At 39.0% G+C, this 14,071-nt stretch overlaps 1 protein-coding gene across 1 annotated transcript in view; it reads left to right on the top strand.

The window, feature by feature from the left end:
- Window positions 1-361: 361 nt before the first annotated feature.
- The window catches only part of Snx17 (sorting nexin 17), a 49,309-nt gene continuing 35,599 nt past the window's right edge, over window positions 362-14,071 (top strand). The window contains exon 1 of the mRNA XM_083127325.1: window positions 362-636. Within this exon, the coding sequence (XP_082983451.1) occupies window positions 502-636 (135 nt within the window). The 5' untranslated portion in view covers window positions 362-501. The remainder of the gene's footprint in view (window positions 637-14,071) is intronic.

Raw genomic sequence — 14,071 nt, 5'->3', positions numbered from 1 at the left:
ACATACTATATTTAGCCCGTCTGATCTACCCTGACGTTTCGCTTTAATATAGTAATTCCTAGGTTCAGGAGAATGAAATTTTAGGAAAGTTATGACTTGCTACATAATCTTAAAGGTTTGCTACACACATTTTTGTTATCGATTTACACGAGAAATTCTTACCTTCGTTGAAAATAACGTTTTAATAGCCATCCTATCGCCCTCCAATGTAAAGCTTAGGGCAACCAGATGACGAACGAAATTCTTTAAAGACACCGCAGCCTCTAGTGGAAAAGTTTGGCTACAGCGCTGTCTACGGATACGGAACGCAAGAACTTCGAGTTCGATACTCGACTCGAAGTGAGACTGGCAATACTCGAAATGAATAGTTCTTGCATTAAGATAATGGGGGCGTCGAGTTTCATGTTGTTGTGGATGACACTGGAGAATCATGTTTGGTGAATATTTACATTTTAGACACGAAATTTTTCCTGTATCTATTGAAATACTCTGTGTTCGTGTATGCTGACACCAAAATATTCCATTCATTCCTTAAATGGCTGTATGACGGTGATATGCTACATCCAGAAGGATCATAAAATGCATTTTTCAATACCAGACACACAAGAATTTAGTGACGAAAATGGGTCTTATATGGTAAGTCATTCAACTACTGCTACTGTTAATTTGCATCCCAATTTATTTGCCACTATGTGAGCTCTTTGTGTGTTCTGGCAAACTATTATGACAATTACTGCAGTCAAATAATACAAATTCAGTCTTTTAAAATTTGAAGGTTACACACATTGCAGGTGAAAGTACCTAGTCAGTAGATATGTTCTGATATTTATTATATGCCCTTTTTGTGTATCTGTATAGTTTCCTTTTGGCCCAAGTTCCTTTTGTTTTATTGCGATTTCATCATGCTACGAATGCAATTTTTACATGGTACCATTTCTATTTGTCTGTTAACACATACTGCGGAGTTTTAGCTATCACTTAATATTTTGTTCAATATATGTTTTCGTGGGTAGGTTAGGCAGGTAAGGTTTGGTTCTCTTAGCATTAAAATAAAGTCCCTATATGGGTAAGCCTCTAGTTTACGTCCTTTTCCTAAGGAATACGTGTCATATATCGTTGGAAAGCTTATTTTATAAGGAATTCAACAATGTAAATCCCAAAGCGAGGAAAAATTTCCTGGAGGAGTAAATCGAGAAAAACCGACGTTGTCCGGATATGCGTAATTCAACATACTGAGGCATTTTTCGATGATGAAGCACATATTTAGGGGTGAAATGAGTGCTAACGGAACCTAACCTAACCTCGTAGGCATACCTCGTCCTCGTGAATGGTTAGTGGGACTATCGTGAACAGAAAGTGTAAAAATAAAAAGGTACTTACCCGAAGAGATGCTGGCTGCCACACCACGAACGCACACTGCGAACACACAGAAGCAATCATCATGCAGATAAGGACGTAAAGTAGAGTCTAGTCCCTAAATGCATTCTACTAAGGTTCCGATTTACTTCTACACTCATTCCAACTAGTCTATGATACTTACAGTCGATTGATTGTCAACGGAAAAAACTGTATGACTTAAGATGACCGAACCCCTCTCCGATTTTCTTCATATTTGACATAGCCTACTTACTAATTGAGGCTTGCTAATGACGAATCTGAAGTTATAATTTGTCGGAAACGGTCTCACTGCAGAACATGGGCTGCTTTTTTTCTTCTACATAGACAAACAAAATTTATATCCCCTGAAAGTATGTACATTCTGCTTCCATTTTCCGGTGTTACCTGATTGGTACTACTTTATTATACCGGAGACACCTATCAATGATTTATTTTGCAATTTTTTACATTGCTAACGTACTATTCTGCATTGCAGAACATTTCTTTATGTGAAATAATGAATTTGTAACAAAAATAATATGTATTTCTTACATTAACGAGTACTTACTGTTGTTCCTTATTTCCCAAAAACCTTCCATGGGTAGCCCCATGAACCATCACGGGGACGAGGTATGCCTACTAGGTTAGGTTAGGTTCCATTAGCACTCCTTTGGTTCAATTTAGCATATATGGACAACATCGGTTTTTCTCGATGAAAGAAAATACACGGAATTCTTTTAATTTTAACCTTCCACGTCCTGCATTCCACTTCTTTCTTCAAGATTCCGTGTTGAATTAGAAATTCCGCGGCATCTTCCACACCCGGCAACAACTTCACGATGTATCCTCGACACTTCATCTTGTAGCAGCAGCAATAGCACGTATTGTGCTCTCGTGCAGAAAGCAAATGGAGGCAGCAGCAATAGCGCATCGGAAATAGATTTTCGTAGAAAACCTCATGCATTCGCATTAAAATGGATCAAAACTACATTCCCGAACATCAACAACACTACAGAAAATGATTTGCGTAAGTTCTTTCTCCTGTAAATTTGAAGAAATCCGTTTCCGGTATAGTAAAGTGTTACCTTCCGATTACTATTATATTTTTGTGCGAAAAAATGTTTTTCCTGCTACTAAAGCAATGCATTTCTCGGCTTATTTCTCCATTCGTTCTCATCCATATTGTTTACGCACTTTCTTTCATTATTTGAGACTGGGAATGCCTACAAGGTTAGGTTAGACCTGTTAGTTAGGTTGCAATAGCATAAATACAACGAAAAATGTTTTCCTGCTACTAAAAGCTATGCATTTCTCCATTCGTTCACGTCCATATTGTTTATGCACAGTTTCTTTCATTATTTTGATGAGGAATGCCTACAAGGTTAAGTTAGGCCTGTTAGGTTAGGTTTCATTAGCATAAATACAATGACAAATTATTATTCAGGTTAAGAGAACTAAACCTAGCTACCTAACAACGTAGGCATTTTTTTTCCTTTCACTAGATTTGTGCGGTGCCATGATTTCAAGAGCGCCTATCCTGAACTCGTATTTCTTGGGTTTTTTTCCTTTAAAAAACTTACACATTTCCGCACCTTGAAAATTACTTTTCCCGATTAATAACTTCAAACCATTACCATAAAATTAGGAATCGCGCTCCTCCTAAGCAGCCCATAATCTGCAGTCTTACCACGTCTAGAAATTGTAAAATAATTGCGAACCATTGACGCTAGCCCCACGAACCATTATATTTTGTCTACTGACGTGAGTGAGTATATATTTCTTGTAAACTACGTTTCGGAAGCTTTACTGCTTCCTTCTTCAGGGGGTCGTATTTTAGGCTCGGAACATCAAGCCACGTCGGAGAAGTGTCATGCGAGTATACTAGGTAGTTTTAAATCTGTATGTGTCGAGCACCATGAAGTGTTTTTAACCCCATCCTCGCATGACTCTTCTCCGACATGGCTTGATGTTCCGAGCCTAAAATACGACCACCTGAAGAAGGAAGCAGTAAAGCTTCCGAAATGTAGTTTACAACGAATATATACTCACTCACGAAAGTAGACAAAATTTAATACTCTAACGTATTTTTGTTTAGGCAAACGTAGTTAAAATTTGGTGTCGTGGTAGTATCAGGATCTAGAAATTGCAAAATAATTGTGAACCATTGACGCTAACCCCACGAACCATTGATGTGTGGTTAGGTTAGGTTAGGTAAACATATTTAAAATTTGGTGTCTTGGTAGTATAAGGAATATATATACAGTAAAAACTGCATATCCCGGAACCTCTATAAGAAGGAAACCTGTAAATATGGAAAAAAAAAAAAAAAAGTCCCCAGAACGGACCGATTTTATACCTGAAAATGACCTGCTTAAGGTGGAAACCTCCTTAACGTGGAAATGGAACACCATTTAAAGACCAACAAGATGTTTTTATTCTCAGTAAGATGGAAATTTCTTCCTATATTTATTTCGCTCGCAAGAAAACAATGCAATACTGTAAGTGGAACACGTCTCTGTTGCCACTCACTTATCGGTAACATTGTCGATATGAAAGAATGTGCTACAATACTCATAGCTGTTACGATTCAGTTTCTTTCTTTCATCTCTAACCCTCTTTCTCCACCTTTCTTTGTCTATTTCTCCTCTGTTCTTTCGTCATCTTTCTATTTTTCTTGTTATCTCTCTTTGTTTCTTTCTTTTTTCTTCACTTTTATCTCATTCTTCACCGCTCTTATTCCATCTTTCAATCTTTCTCTTTCCCTCTAAGCACATCGCGCTACGATGACAGGGGTCCCGGGTTCGAAAAGATACATAAGTACGTACTGTATGTTCTTACAATACTGGAAAAAGTGTACCAACATGTTGTGTAGTTACATAATTGTAATTTCTGCTATGCTTATTGCGACTTTATGGATTTTTTATTCATGCACATACATGCATTAGTACTCTACATTATAAGTAATGCGAGATGTAAATCTGTCTTTCCATTATTCCCTGCAGCGCTCTATACTGTATTTAAAGTCAACCCTGTATAAGAAGGAAAACTGTTAAGATGGAAAATTTTGCTCGGAACCATCGTGTTTCGGCATAGGCAGGTTGTACTGTATTTCCTTGTAAAAAAAAAAAAAAATCTTGGAAATCGACGGTTTCCAATCCGAAAACTAACACCTTATTTTTGCTTATTTTGCAATTTCTAGACGTTTCCGACAACTTTTAACTTCAGATTCGTGATTAGGAGGCCAAAATTAGTGAGTATGCCAAATTTGAAAGCAATTGAAGATACTTCCGGTATTGTAAATTCGCTCTGAAATATCTTATGAAAGAATACCCTAAATTATTGCCGCCTTAGAATTGCTTCAAGGAAATTCAGAAAGACTTACAGATGTGGATGCTTTTGTGATGGGGTGCGACTAGCATATTGATCTTCTTTCACCAGCTTTTCTTACATTGAAAACATATGCTATTATATGTTACACATTGTCAATGTTTTATAAGATAAATCACACTAACCTAAAAGCATAATACATAAAAATAAAGATTTGAATTATTAGTCCCACATCATGACCATGCGATCAGCGTAAAAAGCATCAGACGATGGGATGCACACAGGTTTGAGTCTCCTGGGAGAAGTGTAAAAATTTTTCTCCTGAGATTTTGGCCCATGTATGGGATCGGTAGCCTCCCACCATTGTAAGGAGATTGTGGAGCTACGAACCCGGTCATGGGAACCTACAACAACGACCTTCATCATGCTGACCACACGTCATCCCGTAAGTGGTTGGATGATCTTCCACCTCGGCAGGTTGGAGTGAGGTCGGTAGGTAGGCCCTAGCCCTTACGGGCTGTTGCACCAAAAGTTGTTTATCATTAGAGTGAGCAGCCTCATCTCATTATGGATATTTCAAACTTTTTAGGGAGAGACTTGAAACCTAACTACCTAACCTAACAAACAGTGCTTACAAGAGAATGTGTATGTTTTATGTTATGTAAGAAATACCCACACAGTGACGAATCCTGGCACATGGTGAAAATAGTACAAAAACTAAGTGGTAGAGCATTTGGTACTACTTTACTATACCAGAGACACCTGTCAATGATTTATTTCACACTTTTTTACATTGCTAACATACTATTCTGCATTGCGGAACATTTATTTAGGTGAAATAATGAATTTCTAACAAAAATAATGTATATTTCTTACATTAACGAGTACTTACTGTTCTTCCTTATTTCCACACAATATGGTGATAGCTTACCCGTTCATCGTGCGTTGTGCCAGTGTTTTGTCGATTTGGAGTGTGCATGCAGTGTTGCAACCTTGTTCACCGAAAAATACGTAAATTTTTAAAAAAAATTAAAAACACTTAACGAATTTTTTTCACGAAAAAAGTTCAATTTTTGACATAAAGAGTAATTATTAAACCATTGACGTTAGCCCCAAAAACCATCCACGGGTAGCCCCAAAAACCATTGACGATAGCCCCACAAACCATAACGGGACGAGGTATGCCTACTAGGTTATGTTAGGCCTGTTAGGTTAGGTTCCATTAGCACTCCTTTCGTTCAATTTAGCATATACGGACAACGACATGTCATCTAATAGCGAAAAGACGGCGTCGGTTGAAATGGAACATTGTGCTCCCATGCAGAAAGCAAATGGCGGCAGCAGCAATAGTGTGTCGGAAAGAGATTTTCATAGAAAACCATATGCATTCGCATTAAAATGGATCAAAACTAGATTACCGAACATCAACAACGCTACAGAAAATGATTTGCGTAAGTACTTTCTCCTGTAAATTTGAAGAAATCCGTCTCTGGTATAGTAAAGTGTTACCGAGCATTTCTCTCTGGTTAATTTTATGCACATGGGAGCTACTTATTTATAGGGCTTGAGCCTGCATGTTATATTTTGTACCTGAAGTTACAAGCATGTGACATCCAGGATATTAAAACTTACCTGGAGATTTCTGTAATTGAAGGCTGCTCAACTTATCCAAAGGATTTTTACGGCACTTACCTGGAGATTTATGTAATTGAAGGCTGCTCTACTTATCCAAAGGATTATACCATGAGAATAATATTTTTTAACAAGCAACGAAATGTGTGTTACTCCTATATAGTGAAGGACTAAACTATATCAATGTGTGTGAAGCAATACTTCCCAAGTGGCAAAAGTAACATCTGTAGAACATTATCTGGAGAAGAATAAATTAATAACATGAGTCTGCTGTGTGCGTTTTCTTCGAGACTAGATAATTTGTTATCAGGAAATGTGAATGTCATCGCAATTGACCATGCTGTGTACAGTACAAGCCTGGATTTATTTTGGAAAATAATACAGTTTGCATTATGCCTTTCAAAAATGTCATGGACATTTTTATTTATAGATATTTAGGATAGGATGGCTACTGATACCAAAAAAACAGTGTATATGTATTTTGCGTCTCAGCCACAAGTCTGTCAGTGTTCCAAACATGAAAGTTAAATTCAAGGAGGAGAAAGCAAGAATTTCCTCTGATCTCAGAAAATGTAATGTGCTAATTGTGAAGCTGTACAGAAAAAAATCCCTGTGTGACAAACACATGGGTAATGGTTCTGATTAGGGATGGCCAGATCCGGATCCAGAATTTTCGTTTTGCCATCCCACATGCGCTTCTTTGGAAAGTAAGAATGTGCTTATAACATATTGTTACCTGCTAATATACATACACACATATATATATACAGGTATTGGACAAAATAATGGAAACACCTGTGAAAGTCGGAACATCATGTATTAATACGGTGTTGGGCCACCTTTAGCATGTAATACAACTTGGATTTGGGACGGAATAGACCGATACAAGTCCTGAATGGTGGTGAGTGGAATTTGAAGCCATTCTTGATGCAGCACAGCCTCAAGCTCAGGTAGAGACGAAGGAGGTGGAAATCGACGTCGAACCCTGGATTCCAAAACAGCCCACAGAGGCTCGATGATATTCAGGTCTGGGGACTAGGTGGGACAGGGAAGATGTTGAACCTCATCAGCATACTCTGGAAACCATTGTTGAACAGTGCCAGCAGTATGAATGGGGGCATTATCATCCTGGAAGATGGCATTCCGGTTTGGAAATAAGATTTGCACCATTAGGTGGATCTGGTTACCCAAGATTTCTCTATACACTCCTTATGAGACCCGACTGTGTAATGTGACAAGGGGCTGCCGAATACCATGATATAATGCCCCAGACCTTAATAAAGCCGCCACCATGTTTGACAGTGGGGCGGTGACAGTCCACATTGTATGCTGCCGAGGGTGTTCGCCATACAAACACGCATCCAGTAGTGGGGAAGAGAATAAAGGTTGACTAGTCTGAACAAATGACATGTTTCCAGTCCTCCAACGTCCAAGTTTTGTGGTCATTGCATCATGCACATCACCTTCGAGCACTCGTCTCAGTTATTAGTGACTTGGCAAGCAACACGTCCATGGATACCCATTTGATGCAGTTCCCGCCTCACTGTTTTGCATGACACGGGGTGTTTAGGTGCTGATTAAGTTCTGTAGTCACTTTGGAGGCCATTGTTTTCTTCTGCAACGTCACAATATGCTTCAAGGCCCGGCTGTCCCTTTCCTGCAGCTTCGTCTTTCAACCATTATTGTGCTTAGCAGACCCTGTTTCACCGTGCACTGTGCATGCGGTCATGACTTTCGAGACCGTGCCTCGTGTTACACCGCATAACTTCGCTGTTTTGCTCACAGATGCTCCAGTGAAACGGGCACCAACAATTCGACCTCTTTCAAACTCCGTCCGGTCTGCTATACTGGTCACTCACTACACCTGAACAACGTGCACTACCACACTGCCTCACTCTACTGTCAGTGCACAGTCCATACTACCTGCAACAAACAAGAGAAGGTTGAATTCCGCCGTGCTCAGTATTACCAGGAACATTGAAAATACGACCCACTTCTGACTCGTGTTTCCATTATTTTGTCCAATACTTATATATATATAAGGTGTGGCTATTAATATCCAGGACTGACGTCACAGCACGAAACCGATCACTCACCCGAGAGGGGCGCTGCTGGTATCCGGTAGGTAGTACATCTGCACATGCACCCTGAAGCGCGTGCCAGTTGGAGACAAGAGATTGGCTGGGAAAGACGCGTCGAAACGTATCTGGTGAAGTGTTGTTGTCAAAGTGGTAAAGTGGTGTTGTGGAAGTGCAGAAATGGAGCAAAGGGTGAACATCAAATTCTGCTTCATGAATTTGTTCCACCTGGCACGACTGTTACAGGACAGTATTACGCAGAAGTTCTTGCCCGACTCCGACAAAGAATTCGCAGAGTACGTCCCCGTTTTCGACAGAATGGGAGTTGGCGTCTGTTGCACGACAACGCCCGCCCCCACATTGCGTTGCCAGTGAAGCGGTTTTTGGCCAAGCATGAAGTCGTAGAGCTGCATCATCCACCTTACTCTCCTGACTTGGCCCCCACAGACTTCTTTTTGTTCCCAAAACTCAAAACTGTTCTGAAAGGAACACAGTTTGTGGATGTTGAAGACATCAAGAAGCACGTGACGTCGACATTGAAGAGCCTTCCGAAAGAGGACTTTAAAAGTTGTTTCTGCAACTTATACAGCCGAGCACAGAAGTGTATTATGGCAGGTGGGGATTATTTCGAAACATATTAAAAGGGTAAGTTTTTCACATCATCTGTTCTGGTGTTATTAGAGCAGTCCTGGAAATTAATAGCCACACCTTGTGTGTGTGTGTGTGTATGTATGTGTATATATATATATATATAGTGTGTGTGCGCGCATGCGAGATTTGTAATTAATGAATACACTTACAAGGGAGGTCTAAGTCTCCCCCTCCGATTTCCATGAAACTTGGCAGGTGTATAGAGGCCCCTCCTCCTCAAATGTCAAGATGAGAAGAAATTGAAGTGGGGATCTGACCCCGAAACCACGTAAATATGGCATAGGAAGAAACGGGGGGCATAGGGCCTCTCTATACACCTGTCAAATTTCATGAGAATCGGAGGGGGGCACAGGGGTCAGATGATCCCCACGTCAATAAATAAGATGCTAGTACATGAATGACTGTTGTCAAATATGGAATTACGTAGAAGTATATGGAAGTAGCATGTCAATGAATCATGCAGTAAGCAATTGCTAAAACTCCGCAGTATGTGTTAATCCTTTAACCGCAGCAGAACTATATGTTGACTCTCAAAAAACGGACTATTTTGCAGTGCGACTATATATAGACTGTGTTTGAAAATTAACGGCTGTTGTATTGCAGCAAGTCATATTTATAGACCCCTCTTTTTCATGCTTTTACAGATCTGCGCAAGCAGTTTGCAAGCAAACAATCCATTTTTTATGCTTTGTTGGTATGAAAAAAATTGTATTGTCTGTTTTCCTGCATTTTACCATTGTTACTATATGGACACTATTGATTATCATATACTGCTTTGTGTTTGGTGGCTTTTCTTTTTACTTCGAGAGCTGCTTCCCAAGAGGAAGTTTCGCTAGCTAGTGGTGTGCATTGTGCAATGGTACATTTTTATTTTGTGTATTGCACACAGAGTTTTCGAAATGGTGGGGAGAAACCTGAGACGTACTGATATTCAGTATCTACTGGAGCATGACTTAGATGATGATTTTCTGGATGAAATCTCTGATGTTGAAAGTGAAGGTACTTGCAGTGAAGATATTGTTTCAAGTGATGAAGATGCTCAAGATGATAGGACAGGAATTGAAGGTGAAACTACCGGCAGTGAGTTGAAAGATGAAACTGTAGCTGATACATGGACTGAATCTTCAATGGTAAGCAGAGACCCTTTTCCATTCACAGGTGACAGTGGTGTGAAGTTAGTGCTTTCGAATCCACAAAGTCCATTGATATATTTCAGTCTTTTTTTGATGAAGTGCTGATGGAATATATTGTGATCAATACAAATAAATATGCTTGTAAAGTAGGAGATGACAAAAGAAGATCAGGTAAAATGAGATGGAAAAGCAGAGACCTTTTATGGAAGGACACAAGTGTTGGTGAGATGTACATCTTCCTAGCTCTCATTATTCTGCAAGGGATTATCAGAAAGCTGACAATCGAATCTTACCACTCTACCAATCCTCCGATATCCACTCCTTTCTTCTCAAAGTGCATTAGTAGGGACAGGAACAGCTTACTTATGAAATATTTGCATTTGTCTGATAAAGTAGAACAAGATGTGCCAACCAGAAAATTTCGAGATGTGCTAGACTTTCTTCTTGGAAAGTTCAAATCCCATTACATTCCAGCGAAACATATGTGTTGATAAATCATTGCTCTTGTGGAAAGGAAGACTGAAGTGGAAAAGATACATCCCTCTCAAGAGAGCCATGTTTGGCATTGAATGTTACGTATTAGCAGAAGCAGAAACTGGCTATGTTTGGAATCTTGTAGCTTACACGGGTAAAAAAATGACTTATCCCTGTAATATTCCAGGAATATCTGAAGAAATTAGCAAAGGATTCACCAAGCCAACGAAGATAGTTTTGAGTCTTGTTGAACCAGTATTGAATAATGGATACACTCTTGGAATAGACAATTTCTATGCCTGTCCTGAGCTTTATGAGATTCTTGTCACTAACAAAACAGATGCCATAGGAACAGGAAGAACCTTTGCAAGGAAGTAAATGACAAAGTGTTGAAAAAGGGCAAAACTATTGTTAGGTTCAAGAGTAAGCTCATGCACATGAAGTGGAGAGACAAGAAATATGTAAATATGCTGAGCACAATCTATGATGACATGAAGGAAGAAGTCCAGGTTGCAGGAAAACCCATTAGCAAACCCACAGTATGTGTACAGGATAAAAGGTGTCACATGGGAGGAATAGATCTAATGGACCAAATTACATCTGCTTCCTCGCCTACAAGAAAAAGGAGTTAAGAAATACTACAAGAAGATATTTGTCAGATTGCTTGAGATAACTCTTCTCAACAGTCACATCATTTACAGGCGCAATGGAGGTGGAAAGAAATTTCTTGATTTCAAAATGAATCTCGTTGATCAGCTCATCAGTGCTTATGGAAAAGATGTGTACTGGATTAGAAAACCGATAGGTCCCCTCAGCTTAGGAACATGTCCCACAAGGCTTACAGCAAGACATTTTCCAGTCGAAATTGTTACAGGTGATGCACGTCAGAGGCGAAGATATAGTACAAGCAATGCAAGCACTGCTTGCATAATTCGAATATCATTTAATGTACTTAATGTTCTAACCGTATTTAGTTTCCATCGCACTCGATTTCGTGAAAAAATGCGGCCGCAAACTCCCCCAGCAGCTCTGTAGCAAGCACCAGCCTCAATGCTTGCAGCCGTTCTGCGGGAAAATAAGGCCTCCGAAGGAGTCACATGGCGAAGCGTGAAATTCTGGTGGAACCCGTCCACAAAGCTTCTACAAAAAGCTGTGCTTTCCGAGCTTGCGTGATTCCCGAAAATAGCAGAGTTCAACCGAAAGCAGGAGGATTCATCTATGGGTACGTTGCCAGCAAAAACTAGTAACGAATATTTGTCTTCATGAACACGTAAACAAGATCGCAAATATAATAATAATTGTTAGTCATAAAATAACTAAAATAAGTTATTATCACTGTTCTAAATTCCATATATATCATATTATATTACAAATTATTTTAGATTTCGCGAAATGTAAAACGCGTAAAAAAAGTTGACATTGGGAGTTGGGGCAGTGGAATTTCTGCACCCCCGTGAAGAGTTTTCTCAGGGAGGGAGGGAAGATTGGACGGACCTTGGTCCTGCACCCTGCTTCCTGGTCGGTCCAGCTCAAATTACGCCAGAAGTGTTGACCGCTACCAGTGTTTGCAACTGCCAAATTATTTACGCAGTAATTCAAGTGAGCTCTTTCACAAATTTTACAATCAATAAATTGACTGCTTTTGAATAAAACTTGGGGTGAAAATAAAGCTATCTGAGAAAGAACTATCTACTGATATTTGTACATGGCATAGAAGTAAATCGTATACATTCTGGATATTATGAGCACAAGAATATGTTTTAATGATTGATTGATTGATTTGTTGTTTTAAGTTCACTTTATGCACAGTAAGGCTAATCGGGACTGGACCTACAGTTTAAAATGTGATCTGAAACAATTGTGCCTCCACCGGGTATCGAACCCGGAATCCCTTGATTACAAGGTGACGACACTACCACTGCGCCATCGGGGAGGCCCGAATATGTTTTAAGTTCTATTATTATGATGCAAGTGGTGTTCCCAGGGTCTTTTTACGGTCCCCATTTTGTCATCTTTTCCTTCCTTTGACGTTTTTTCTTAGATATACTGGGCCAAAAGGGGGTTATGTCTACCATCCACCCCCCACCCCCTTCGCCCCGGGCACGCCATTGAATGACACTTTATTACTTAAATATTAATGTACATACTCGTTCTGCTGAAATGATTCTGATTCCTCCACGTAATTTTTATCTCCAAACTGATATATCTTTCCTTTGTGACGGATAAAATTAAGGAAATAGGTTGGTATCACTTTCTGTTGTTTCAGAGATTTTCAAAGTGATCTTGTGTGGATGCTTGTATTTGCAGTTGTGGAAAGCACGTGGGATAGTGTGAGTGTTTGTTGCTTTGTGTTTTGTGCTGTGAATTTATCGGAATGAACGCGTATTTAGGAACGGTTGATGTGAAGTACGGGTGTATTATTGAGCAATTGAAAATTGCTTCGTTTAGCTTGAGAGAGATAAGTGTTAAAATGAAAATCGTGGAAGGGGGTCGACCAACACCAAGAGTTTGAAATTTATTGTGGTGAGTACATCGTCTATGCATGTGTTTCTTTGCTTTGAAATGAATTTTTTATTGTTTGTGTTTAACTTTTTATTTAGTGTTTAAGTTACTCCAATGCGGTTTTTAGGGTGCCCAAAAATACTAAATTACATCATGCAGCGTAAAATAAACAAATGATTCCCATTTTTTTTTATCTAAATCGGTTTGGTCACCGTTTGACCATATTAAATAATAATGAACAAATAAAGGTACTAATAAGTAAGTAAGAAATTCCGTCTCCCTTTAGTCGTATGCGGAAAGTTCGCATATGCAAAACGTTTAATATCATATGAATAACGTTACCTGGATTTTTTTTAAAAAGTAAATGTGGCGTTTGCGGATCATATGGTTTATTTTTAGTACAGTCACTTTATTACGATATTTTGACAAATCCAGCGACTGGGTAAATGAGGCTATAAATCTTGAATCTTTCCCCTCGGCATGTCGTTGTACTACATGTTTTGTTGTACTGAAACATTGCTTGCCTCCTTCGTAAGACTACGCTTCGCTACTGATGCACGTGGTCCGAAGAAGAAGCTTCAAAGAAGATGCGTGTATTGCACAGTACAAAACAAAGTTAGAAGAAGTATCTATTGCTGTGATGTATGCGAGTTTCCATTGTGCATCATACTATGTTTCAAAGAGTATCATACAGTGGAGAACTTACCAAACTAAATATGAGCCTGAGAATAAAAAGAAGGACTATTGAAAGTGACATTATATATTGAATGTAGATCACAATTGCAATTGTTTGTTTTTTATTGTATTTATTACTGACTCTATAGCAACAGAAGTTTTTGTGTCATTATATATATATTATCATTGTAATCAAAATATATAAAATTTCACTAATAATAT

This window comes from Lepisma saccharinum, chromosome 8 (assembly GCF_977018435.1).
Source record: "Lepisma saccharinum chromosome 8, izLepSacc3.1, whole genome shotgun sequence".
NCBI classification, from domain to species: domain Eukaryota; kingdom Metazoa; phylum Arthropoda; class Insecta; order Zygentoma; family Lepismatidae; genus Lepisma; species Lepisma saccharinum.
The sequence above is the reverse complement of the archived record's forward strand: the minus strand, read 5'-3'. Positions and strand labels throughout refer to the sequence as shown.